Consider the following 13646-nt stretch of genomic DNA (forward strand, 5'->3'; position numbering starts at 1 on the left):
TCATTAGACCTTTAATTCCAGATTTTTATTGAATTCAAATTCAATTCGAACCCGGATCCCCAGGGCATTACCTTGGGTCTCTGGATTACTAGTCCAGCAACAATACCACCAACACCAGAGGCGCAGGAACAGGCACTGGGGCTTCTATGCTGTAATTTCTATCATTCCAAGCCCAGTGAATAGTTTACAAGTGCTGGTGATGAGCTGAGATTAGCATAATACGACCTGTTAGTATAGATTGAACTGGAAACATCAATCAGAGCCAGAGTTGTCACAGTCACTTAAAACCCAAGTCCAAACTAGAATCCAAAAAGAAAGGAAGTGAGGTGGGGTCTATTAAAAGTGGCATCAGCCAGGGGGCTTTGTGCAGTTCAGGAGGAAAATAGCTGTAATTTCAGGGTGAATATTATCAGATTTTATCATTACAAGTTACAGATTGGATATCAGGGTATGGGCAATCAGCGAATTATTGTATTGCTGTTGGTTATGTGAAAAATTTGAATGTTAGCAGTATTACTATGAGTTACCAGTGGAATTTCAATAAGTTGTCATTAGTTAATAGGGGAAGTAAAGTTCCTCCCATGTCTAGTTTTCCATCCACAAATTACATCCCCATCTTCAATTTTCCTTTTGCCCCAACTTTGGATGGCTTTCTGGTTCTTGGAACTGGTCGCAAAGCAGCTGTTTTCACAAAATCATGAGCAAAGATAATCAACTAGTGGGGCCTGATCTTTATAAAGATAATGGTGGCTTTTTGGTAGTGTTACTAAACTAGTAATCCAGAGGCCTGGATAATGCATGGGAGACTGGAGTTCAAATTCCTGGGTGAATTTAAATTAAAACAAATTAATCTAGAATAAAGCCCTAGTTCAGTAATGTTGACCATGAATCTACCAAGTTGTTGCACTTTAGGGAAGGAAATCTTTGCAATTAAAGATAACGGCGCCTCATCTAATGTATAAAATTCTTACCATCTCGTTCACGCTCACTCTCAGGTCTAGCCCGCGGCCCAGTATCAGACCAATCCCCTCTAAGTCTCAGGCGTTTGACAGGTGGCTGTCGGATCTAGAAATAAATATCATGAGTTTAAGTGAAAAGAAGCTCTACTGGGTAGAGTAAAGTTCTAAAATGTGTGGAAGGTCCATGACTGATGATGGAGAAGATTGTTGGTTTAGGGCATAAATTGGCAATGTTTTTTTACCTGAACAGTCCAAAGTGTCACTGGTAGAATGCATAATTTGCGTATGTCAATAAAATATTTACTATATATATTTTTTTAACATTAGAAATATATATGCACACATATGTAATGAACGTGGGTATCAATAGAAAACAAAATCTAAATTAAAATAGACCTAACTCTGAATTATAGCATTTTAACATTTTTAAAAATCATCTTTAAAACTAGCTTTAACTTTAGGTGCATAGAATTACGACAATTTTTTTTTAAACTATTGATTGTAGTGATTAAAAAAGCAGGTATTAGAAACAATAATGGTTGCAACCTAAAACCTATTCCTTGAATCAAAGGTATTATCTATAACCATTGCTCAGCTATACCACTTGAACAGGTTAAGACATAATTATGCTTTTCGTTAAAATAATAAATTTGAAACCAGAAATTGCAGCATAATGATTTATCCGCAAAATACAAACACAGCTCTTACTTTTCTTGACTTAATTTTTATTTAGGTTTTTTCATGTTAATGTGATCCAACTGGAAAAGATTTGGAGCCGCAAATGAGTTGTTAAAAAGCTGCATGCAGCTCTGGAGTGGCAGGCAGGTTGCAGATACCTGGTGTAGTGGAATACAAATAATTTAGCTAAAGCACTCCCCGATGAACTGCTGTCAGTAAGCTCTTGTAGGTGGCAGAAATAGTGGACCTTGCTCTTCCTCTTCATCCTCTTTCAGTTCCTCAATCTCTACATCTTCCTCCACAGGCAGCTCAATGGGTTAGCTGGTTTCCAGGGCAAAGACTTGCGGCACATAGCCTACAATGGCAATTCTGGAGACTCTCTGAATGCTACACTGGGAGGTGAGAGTATGCATGCGCTTGCACAGGTGAGAGAGAGCACGCACAAGAGGTACTACAATATTAAGACTGGGCTGGTGTGGAGTGCGCTGTTAATTGGTCTGAAAATCTTGAAAAACAGGTTTTCCTTAGGCCCTTAAAATTTACGGCAAGATTTGATTAACATCAGTTTCCCAGCCACAGCCAGCCAGATTGAACAGATTTTTTAAAAATTCTTTCATGGGATGTGGGTGTCACTGATTAGGCTAGCATTTATTGCCAATCCTCAAGTGCCCTAGAGAAGGTGGTGGTGAGCTGCCTTCTTGAACTGCTGCAGTCCATGTGGTGTAGGTATACCCATAGTGTTGTTAGGGAGGGAGTTCCAGGATTTTAATTCAGTAGCAGTGAAAGAACAGTGATGTAGTTCAAAGTCAGGGTGGTGTTTGGTTTGGATGAGAACTTGTGGGTGATGGTGTTCCCAGGTGGTAGAGGTCACTGGTTTGGAAGGTGCTGTCGAAGGAGCCTTGGTGAGTTGCTACAGTACATCTTATAGATGGTACACACTGCTGCTACTGTGAGCTAGTGGTGGAGGGAGTCAATGTAGAAAGTGCTGGATGGGGTGCTAATGAAGCAGGCTGCTTTGTCCTGGATGGTGCCAAGCTTCATGAGTGTTGTTGGAGCTGCACTCATCCAGGCAAGTGGAGTATGTTCCATCACACTCCTGACTTGTGCCTTTTAGATGGTGGACAGGCTTTGGGGAGTCAGGACATGAGTTACTCTCTTCAGAATTCCCAGCCTCTGACCTGCTCTTGTAGCCGGAGTATTTATATGGCTGGTCCAGTTCAGTTTTTGGTTGGTGGGTGGTGCAGGATTCAACAAATGCAATTGAAAGTCAAGGGGAGATGGTTGAGTTCTGTCATTAGGGATGGTCGTTACCTGGCACTTGTGTGGCGTGAATGTTACATACCACTTGCCAGTCCAAGCCTGAATGTTGTCCAGGCATTGCTGAATATGTGCACAGGCTGCTTCAGTATCCGGGGAGTTATGAATAGTGTTGAACATTGTACAATCATCAGTAAGCATCCCCACTTCTGACCTTATGATGAAGGGAAGGTCATTGTTGAAGCAGTTGAAAATGATTGGGCCTAGGAAACTACCTGAGGAACTCCTGCAGTGATGTCCTGGGACTTAGATGATTGACCTGCAACAACCACAACCATCTTCCTTTGTGCTAGCTATGACTCCAACCAGTGAAGAGTTTTCTCCTCCCCCCAGTTCCCAGTGACTCCAGTTTTGCTAAGGCTGCTTGACGGCACATCAGTCAAATGCTGCCTTGATGTGAAGGGCAGTCAATCTCACCTCGCCTCTCGAGTTCAGCTATTTCTGTCCATGTTTGGACCAAGGCTGCAATGAGGTCAGAAGCAGAGTGGCCACTGGTGGAACCCAAATGCAGCGTCAGTGAGCAGATTATCACTGAGTAAGAGCTATTTGATAGCACTGTCGATGACCCCTGGAATCACTTTGACGATGATCAAGAGTAGACTGATACAGCGGTAATTGTCCGGGTTGGATTTGTCGTGCTGTGGACAGGACATACCTGGGCAATTTTCAATATTGCTGGGTAGATGCCACTATTGTAGCTGTACTGGAACAGCTTGACTAGGGGCTCAGCTAGGTCTGGAGCACAAGTCTTCAGTACCATTGCCGGAATGTTGTCCGGGCCCATAGCCTTTGCAGTATCCAGTGCCTTCAGCCATTTTTTTTAATATATCACTTGGAGTGAATCAAATTGGCTGAAGACTGACATCAGTGTTGCTGGGGCCTCAGGAGGAGGCTGGGATGGATCATCCACTCGGCCCTTCTGATTGAGAGGCCTGTGGCACCAGACCACAGCTGGGAAGCAAAGCAGAAGGAGGAAGAGATGAGATTGAGAGTAAGGGGCTACAGGTTGATCAGAGGGGTGGACTCATTTTGGTGGAGGAGGGGGTGGGGATCTGAGGCATATTGTGGGTGTAAGAGATCAGAAGGTTTGGGGCATGGGAAATCCTGGCTTGTACAGATGCTCCATTACAGTGGGCAGGGGGTTGTTTTATTTTCTTTCTGGCTAGGCCAGCACTTTATTGCCCATCCCTAACTGCCCTTGTTCAAAGGACATTTTTAAGAGTCAACCACATTGCTGTGGGACTGGAGTCACATTTAGGTCAGACCAGGTAAGGATAGTATTTTCCTTCCCTAAAGGGCATTAGTGAACCAGATGGGTTTTTTTTATGACAATCATTTCATGGTCATCATTAGACTTTTTTAATTCCAGATATTTATTGAATTCAAATTCCACCATCTGCTGTGGAGGGACTTGAATCCAGGTCTCCAGGGCATTGCCATGGGAAGGGGGTTGGTTCTTGTGGTACAAGGGAGGAGGCAAGCAAATTGAATCTAGCAGATAAGTGGAAAGGCACTTGCCTTCCTTTAGCTGGAAGATGTCCTATAGCCTGGGAAACCTGGCTAGCCAGAGTCAGATTTAAAATGAAGATTAAATCTGAGGCACACAGATTCTTCCTAATATTTAAATAACCAACCTGCCTTTTGGGAGCCAATTCGTAACCCAAACCCTCATTCTGCCTCCATTTAAACTAGAAGTGGGCGCTTTGGGTTTTGATGTTTTTTTTTTACATCTTACCCAACACACACCCACCTATTTCTGGAAGTTGAATGCCCAGTGTGTGCGCATCAGTGAGCACCAGAAAGAGAACATGTGTATGTTCAACATACAAAGAATAACTATGTAAAGACAGAATAAGTGTGAATAGAAAATGCATGCTGCACAACATAACTAAAAAAATAGTATTATACAACTGGGAAATGAAAACTAACGTAGATTTGGATATTGATTTGGGTATCAACTGTTTGTTTTTAAAAAGTATGAGATTGACTTGTGGTTATTAATAGGTGTGAGAACCTCACTTATATTGCTTATTTACATCCCTAAACTGGAAGGCAGAGTTTCATTCATGCACACAAACACAAGCATGAAGCTTTTATTACTCACTTCCAGCTGTCAGCCAATGTTCTAATGATTGATCTAAAATTAGGATTTGAGTAGTGGCATAGCAGATTGGCAGATTTTAAAAAAAATTGATGTAAAGGTTTAAAATCACAGGAAAAAGACCCAGGAAAGTGCACACATTCTAGTGACGTGAGACTGGCCATCTGTCAATTTCTACAAATTGAATATGGTTCAAAAGCTCACACCAAATTTGGACTACAATGGAAATTTAAGAGACTGCTATAAAAACAGTATAATCGTGTAGGGCTTTTAAGAGATGCATTTGTTCCAATATTTCCAATAGCTGTTCTATAAACAGAGTCTGAACCAATAATCACATGCTGTTGGCGTTGCTCTTGGAAATGAATTCACCTTGGCAAACGAACGCTAGGCATTTTGCAAGCACAGCTGACTAAGTTAGTGCATGACCTTGCAAACACTATCAAGGGAATTCCATTAGAGGTCTGTAGTCCAACTAGTTTTAGTCTGTTGAATACAGATTCAACACAGCAACTATAAAACATTTTAACAGCAACACCATTCTGTCTAAAGTACCAAACTGCACTATGCAACAAATGGTACTTGGTGCAGATATGTAAACAAATATCAGCAGAAACACACAATATTCTGTAGTCCTGAATTGAGTTACCAGCTCTAAAGCCTGGTTTATAGTTTGGCCCAATAAATATCTAAGTTTGCGGATGGATTTGAGTGAAGCTCAGGTAAACAGACAGATATCCGAATTCTTTAAAACCTCCAGAACTTCATTTTTTGTTTTAAAAATCTTCCTTGATATATTTAAGAATAGTAACTAGGTACAGTTGATTAATGCAGCAGAAAATGGGTTTAACACAAAAAAGTATTTTTAATCACACTGTAAATCCACCAACTGTGAGTAATCTGATTTTAAATGACTGAAAATGATTTAAAAAGACTAAAAACGTACAGAACCATTTCCTAGTCATATTGTGGTAGAGTAGTCAGTTTCTTAGTAAATTTTTAAAATATCATATTAGAAAACGTTCATTCCTTGACCCCAAATGAACTGTTATATGCAGACCTTAAAGGAGGCTCTAAGCACAATTAGTGGAAACACTCAATGGTGATTAATAATTCTGGGAGCTACCACTGGCAAGTAACTTAACTGGACTAAGCATATAAACAATGTGACCAGACACACAGAGGCTGAGAATTCTGCGGTGAGTGATCCACTTCTCCACTCAAAGCCTGTCCACCATTTACAGGGTGCAAGTCAGAAGTGTGATGGAATATACTACACATGCCCAGGTGACACAGCTCCAACACCACTCAAGAAACTCGACACTACCCAAGGCAGCCCCCTTGATCAGCATCTTATCCACTGCTTTAAGTATTCACTCCTTCCCCCTCTACTGCACAGTGAAGCACTGCAGCAACTCACCAAGGAACCTTTAACAACACCTTCCAACCCATGACCTCTACTATCCAGAAGACCAAGGGAAGAAGCCACTTTGGAACACTGCCACCTCCACTTTCCCCTCCAAGTCACACACCATCCTGACTTGGAAATGCATCATTCCTTCATCGTCACTGGATCAAAATCCTGCAACCCCCTACCTAACAGCAGTTAGGGATTAATTCATCACAACTGCAGCAGTTCAGGGGACTCACATAAGAACATAAGGAACGTAAGAAATAGGGGCAAGAGTAGGTCATTCAACCCCCAGTCTACTCCACCATTTAATAAGATTATGGCTGATCTGACTGTGGCCTCAACTCCATTTTCCTGCCTGCTTCCCATAACCTTGTAGATCAAAAATAATACAACTTTAATTGAATATATTCAATGACCTAGCCTCCACTGCTCTTTGGAGAAGAGAATTCCAGAGAACTACGACCCTCTGAGAAACAAAGTTCCTCCTCTTCTGCCTTAAATGAGATACCCCTTATTTTGAAACTGTGCCCAAGTTCCAGATTTACTCTGTTGTCAAGCCCCCTCAGAATATTAAACGTTTCATAAGATTTCTTCTAAACTCCAACGAGTATAAGCCCAAGCTGCTCAATCTTGCCTCAAATGATAACCCCTTCATCCTAGGAATCAATCCAGTGAACATTTGCTGAACTGCCTCCAATGCAAGTATATCCATCCTTAAATAAGGAAACCAAAACCGTACACAGTACTTGTTTTATGATCTCTGTACAGACCAATAACTTTTAATTAGAATTCCAAACTACCAGTTAATAACTGAATAAATGACACAAGGAGATTTCTCGTTTTAAGACATTTGCTGTAGCAAACAGATTAAAAGCACTATGACTAAACACTATTTTTTTAGGAACATATACTTTAAACTACAAAATAGAACTTCTTTCACAGCTGAAAAAGCCCACTATCAAGTATACTTTACACTGTCCTTTAAGTAGACATTCAATTCTCAGGTTTCCTTCCAATCTTTTCTTTTCCCAGCCTGGAAACTTTTAACTCCAGAACTGTCTTTCACAATGTGGGTTTTCCGGGAGAATTTTCTGCAGAAAACTTTTGGACTCTAACTGCTCTCTCCCTCCCAGGTCCTGGCAGACTAATGTGTCTGAGAGTTTCTGGGATATCTTGGACACTCCCCTTTCAACACCCATCTCCATGACAACATGAATCACATGAGCCTTGTATCCAGATAGAATTACTGATTAGCAATTCTTGAGACACCAACTCTCTTTTATCTTGGAAGTAAACGGGCAGTTTAAAAGCACAGCTGTATACAATCAGACATTCTCAACACTTTTCTGGTGCTTTGAAAACTCAGAGCGGTATTTTCCATTTTTGAGATTAAGTGCGGTGGCAGGCAGGTTTCGTGACCCATTTCCCGCTGGGTGGCATGGCAGGTATTCACATCTGATTCTGCGCTTGAAAGCTCATTAATTATGCTTAGGCAAGTTTCTCTCTACATCATGTGGCAGGTCAGGAACTGATTCGCCTGCCCTGCTGTCACCTAAAGGGCTCAAAGATCCGGGCGCCATGTTTAAACACCAACCTTATTCTTTCCAGCCCAACTTTGAGAAGACAACGTATCGAAATGGCTGCGGCAAAGAAGGGAACTGCTCCAAGATTTAACAATGACTCCCTGGAGGCTCTCCTCAATGGTGTGCGGCAACACCAGGATATCCTCTACGTCAAGGATGGCACGAGGAAGCCCACCAGCCTCACTTCATCAGCCTGGGAGGCCACTGCAAGGGAGGTCAGTGCACTGGGCAACTGACCTAGAAACGCCATCCAACGTAGGAAGATGCATAATCTCATCCGCTCCACCAGGGTAACTCAACCTTCACCTCACTCCAATTGCATCTCTCACAATGGCACAATGCACTCAAATAATTACACTGGTCAGGGATCTCACACAATATTAGCAGGGGACACATCACCACCGATTGTCTCACAGGCACTTTAACATTATCAGCATCGCATCTATCATGCTGCACATACTCCATCCTCACCCCTTGCCGGGGAAGGTTCAGCACACACAGTAGGCATGCATGCTTCCCAACTTCTCCTCCATCTCTTCTCCTCACATTCCATTTACTTGTATGTAAGCTTGGCCTGATGAAGACGAGAGGTCCCAGGCCAGAGGAGGGAGGGCCGATATCGTGGAGCTCATGAAATTTGAGGAGGATGCTGCTGAGTTGGCAGGGGAGGGCAGGGGCCACTCCTGTGGGGAAGGTAAGATCGGCCTCTCCCAGCAAGCCAGCACAGATGGGCCCTCCGTGAGTTGATCACATTCTGACATTCTCAGCGAGTGACTTGCAATGCTGTATTCATTCTGTTCCAGAACTAAATCCATCTGCTCTCTCTTACAAGCACCAGCAGGTCCGGACACACCTCGAGACACAACAGAAGCACCAGCCCCCAGGCCACCTCAGATGAGGAAGCTGAGAATCTATTAGAAGACCTGTCAATGTATTCACTTGCACCCTCCACCACCTCAGAGACACACACCTTGGTGGGTCCTAGTTATAGAGTAGGCTCAGGGTCACATTCTGGGGAACACCTTACTGATAAGTCTCCACAACAACTGGAGACAGTGGCAGCTCAGGTCTCTGGCACTTGGAGCACTGCTAACAAGCAAGCACCTGCTGAGGCCGAGTCTGATGATGCACCTCTGGAAACGACCACATCAAACGTGCTGGAAATGCAATGGCAAGTGGCAGAAAATCAGGTAGAGTTGCGAAAGGCAGTCAACAGACTAGAGCGAAGGACGGAGAAGTATGTCCACGTTTTGTCTGATGTCGCTGCTCCAATTTGCGAGCGTCTCGAGGTCTCCATGGGAAGCACAAATAACGCCTTGGAGACCTTGGTCCAGCAGATCCTGCCGGATTTGCACTCAGGCCTACACTCCAACACTATAGCATTGATGGAATTTATCAGTGGCTAGGTGAGGGGTGGGCCGGGCACCCTGACGACCCTCCAGGTGCCCCTTCTCCTAGGGAGTCAGGCAGGGGCCCTTGGGCACCCACAGGGAGGAGGAACAACAGCTGCACACCCGGGAGCCATCCACCCGGGTGACACCCAAGAGAGTACAGCCCATCCCAATCCCCTCCTGCTTGTGACCCCCTCACCTCTAGCTGTACAGACCAAGGAAGGTGCACCTGTCCAATAGCAGGACATCCAAAGTAGGCTGGGGCCCTCCATTTCCCGACTAAGCGCTGAGAGGTAATTGGCTAGCCAGCGTGAAATTGCGATTGGGGCTGAGCAAGGGTGGTGGTGCGTTCCCCGGCCACTCCCAGGCGCGCCTATCGCAGCTGCCCGCCAGCTCAAAAATCCTGTCCCTGGAGTTTGATGAGAGGGGGAGTTTTAAGTGTTAATTTTGTTAAATTTTGCTCCTAGAATATAATCTAGTCTGTAATTAGCAATGACTGGAAAGTATCATGTAAGCAGGCTAAGTTCTTTCTTTCTCGCAGCTTAGACAGGGTAAACTCACTCTCAGCTGTAGGAGCTGAGTAGTTAATTAGCTAACTGGTTGAATCTGGTTACTGTAGCCCCAGTTCAGTTTACTATAAATTCAGAGTTGTTGACAAACTGAAAGACTTGGAGTTTGGTGAGAGAGGAGTTGTTTGTTTCCTCTTTCTGTCTTTTTCAACCCATAGAAATTGGTTCTTGCTCTACTACAGGGAAAGGAGCTAACTGTTTGGTGAGTATCTGGCAAGTTCTATTCTATCCCCAAGGTTTAAAATAGGACACAATTTGATAGTAAAGTTAATCAAATATATAAGAAAGCAACATTAAATGTGATCAATATAATTAAGTAATTATTTAAAACACATTAAGGATGGCAGGACAGGTGATGTGTCAAGGCTGCAGCATGTGGCAGCTCCTGGATAACATCGCGATCTAGGGCAAACATGTCTGCAGTGCTTTATGAACTTCAGCTCAGGGTCACTGAGCTGGAGGCTGAGCTGCAGACACTGCGACACATCAGGGAGGGAGAAAATTACCTGGATGCTTTATACCATCACTTGTGGCAGTCACACCACAAACTCTGATTTGGTCAGTGACCAGGGACAGGAGGGTGTGACTGCGAGTGAGGCAGGTAAGGGGACCTAGAGGGCAGGAGTGTGAGCCTCTGCAATTATCCAACAGGTTTGAGGTTATCTCAGCTTGTTTGGATGAGAGTGGAGGCTGCAGGGTGAATGAGTAAACTGACAATGGCACCATGGTACAGTAAGCCATACAAGTGGAGGGAGCCCTAGTAGGGGACAGTATAGTAAGGGGAATTGACATGGTTCTCTGCAAAGAGCGAGAGTCCAGACTGCTTCACTATATAGTGCACAGGTAACATTCTGGAAATAACTGTAAATCAGGAAATGGAAGGAAGGATCTCGGGAAAACTACAATCACCAGGGAAGTGGTATTGAGCAAGTTGTTGGGGCTGCGTGCTGACAAATCCCCCGGTACCGATGGATTCACTCCAAGGTCTTGAAAGAAGTGGCTAAAGAGATAGTTGATGCACTGGTTTTAATTTTCCAAAATTTCCCAGACTTGGGGAAGGTTCCATTGGATTGGAAAATAGCACGTGTAACTCCTTTATTCAAAATGGGAGGGAGACGGAAAGCAGGAAACTATATGCCAGTTAGCCTAACATCTGTCATGGGGAAAATGTTAGAAGCTATTATTAAAGATGTTATAGCAGGGCACTTAGAAAAATTCAAGGCAATCAGGCAGAGTCAACATGGCTTTGTAAAAGGATATCATGTTTAACCAATTAATTGGAGTTCTTTGAAGGAGTCATATGTGTTTTGGTTAAAGGGGAGCCGGTGTATGTACAGTACTTAGATTTCCAGAAAGCATCCGATAAAGCGCCACATCAATGGTTATTGTAGAAAATAAAAGCTCATGGTGTTGGGGTAATATGTTGGCATGGATAGAAGATTGCCTAGCTAACAGGAAACAGTAGGCATTAATAAGTATTTTTCTGGTTAGCAGGAAATGACGAGTGGTGTGCCACAGGCATCAGTGCTGAGGCCTCAAATTTTTTTACAAATTATACAAATGACTTGGATGAAGGGACCGAAGGAATGATTGCTAAATTTGCTGACCGACACAAAGATAGGTAGGAAAGTAAATTGTGAACAGGGCATAAGGAGACTACAAAGTGGCAAAGATAGGTGAAGTGAGTGGGCAAAGATCTGGCAAATGGAGCATGTGGGCAAATGTGAAATTTTTCATTTTGGCGAGAAGAATAATAAAGAAGCTTATTATCTAAATGGTGAGAGATTGCAGAACTCTGAGAGTGACCTGGGTGTCCTAGTGCATGAATCGCAAAAGGTTAGTATGCAGGTACAGCAAGTAATTAGGAAAGCTAATAGAATTTTATCATTTATTATGAGGAGAATTTATTACAAAAGTAGGGAGGTTATGCCTCAGTTGTACAGGACATTGGTGAGACCACATCTAAAGTAGTATGTACAGTACTGGTCTCCTTATTTAAGGAAAGATGTAAATGCATCAGAAGCAGTTCAGAGAATGTTGACTAGACTAATACCAGGAATGTGCAGGGTGTCTTATAAGGAAAGATTGGACAGGTTAGGCTTCTATCCACTGGAATTGAGAGAGTAAGAGGGGACCTGATTAAAACCTTTAAGATCCTGGGGTGTCTTGACAGGATGGATGTGGAGAGGATGTTTCCTCTTGTGGGAGAATCTAGAACTAGGGGGTCACTGTTTAAAAATAAGGGGTAGCTCATTTAAGACAGAGATGAGGAGAATTTTTTTTTCCTCTGAGTGTCTTTGGAACTCTCTTCCTCATAAGACGATGGAAGCAAAGTCTTTTAATATTTTCAAGGCAGGGCTAGTTAGATTTTTAATTAACAAGGGAGTGAAAGGTTATCTGGGGTAGGCAGGAATATGTAGTTGAGGTTACAATCAGATCAGCTATGATCTTATTGAATGGCGGAGCAGGCTTGAGGGCCGAGAGGCCTACTCCTGCTCCTCGTTTGTATGTAAGGCATGTGGATGTGTCCCAATGCCTGTACCTTAATCATCCTGGAATCATATGACTGTGTGTCATAGGCATGTCTTCCACATCATGCTTCTTCGAGGGAATCCTCACATCGATTCAGATCCTCATCTCCCAATTCAGATTCCTGCTCATGCTGCTCTTTATCATCCGAAGAACTCTCAACCTCCTCTGTGTCTCCCTCTGGCAAGGGTTCCCCACTTTGGAGCATCAGGTTGTGAAGGGCACAAGACACCACGATGATGTGGGACAACCCCTCTGGAGACCTACCTGAGCGGTCCAAGATTAGGAAGCACATCTTCAGGCTGTCAATGGTTTGCTCAATGATGGATTGTATTGCATTATGCGCCTCGTTGTATCTGTACTCCAAGTGACTCAGAGGACAACGCACTGGTGGCATGAGCCATCGTTTGAGTGGGTAGTCCTTATCCCCAAGCAGCTAACCCTGTATTCGCTGAGACCCTTCAAATATGTAAGGTACCTGCGAGTAACTCAGGATGTATGAGTCATGGGAATTCCCAGGGTACCTGGCTTATATGGGCATGATGCGCTTCTGATGATAATATACCTGTTCAATGTTGATAGACTGGAACCCTTTCCTGTTAATGAACATCAGAGGCTGGTTCCATGGGGTTTGCAATGCCATGTGTGTGCAATCAATTGCACCCTGTACTCTAGGGAAGCCTAAAATATTTGCAAATGCCCGAAATCTAGCAGCCTGGCTAGCTTCATTGAGTGTAAAATTCATATAATGATGAGCCTTATGGTAGAGGGCATCTGTCACCTCCTTGATACATTTATGTGCTGAGGACTGAGATGCCGCATAGGTCCCCTGTGGACCCCTGGAACGATCTGCAGGCAAAAAATTGAGTGCGGCGGTGACCTTCAGGGGCACTGGCAGGGAATGTCCTCCCAGTCCATGGGTGTTAAATCCTCCTGCAGAATGTGGCAGATGTGACCTACCACCTCTCTTGACAAGTGCAGACAGGCACAGCATTGTCTGGTGCTCATCTCCAGATAGGAGAGTCTTCTTTGAAAGGCCCTAGGTCATGCGAGTTGCCTCCTTGGGATGAGTCTAACCTCCTCGACCTCTGGTCGTTGCTGGGGC

The 13646-nt window shown here is 43.7% G+C and overlaps 1 protein-coding gene across 6 annotated transcripts in view; it reads right to left on the bottom strand.

Annotated features, from left to right (window-relative positions):
* The window catches only part of dcaf6 (ddb1 and cul4 associated factor 6), a 178344-nt gene that overhangs the window by 117544 nt on the left and 47154 nt on the right, over positions 1-13646 (bottom strand). For all 6 annotated transcript variants that reach the window (XR_005945770.1, XM_041210642.1, XM_041210641.1 and 3 more), the window contains exon 8: positions 972-1065. Coding sequence is in view for 5 of the 6 variants with exons in the window: in XM_041210642.1 (XP_041066576.1) it covers positions 972-1065 (94 nt within the window). In the remaining variant the exon portion in view is untranslated. The remainder of the gene's footprint in view (positions 1-971; positions 1066-13646) is intronic.

Source organism: Carcharodon carcharias, chromosome 18 (genome assembly GCF_017639515.1).
Source record: "Carcharodon carcharias isolate sCarCar2 chromosome 18, sCarCar2.pri, whole genome shotgun sequence".
NCBI classification, from domain to species: Eukaryota; Metazoa; Chordata; class Chondrichthyes; order Lamniformes; family Lamnidae; genus Carcharodon; species Carcharodon carcharias.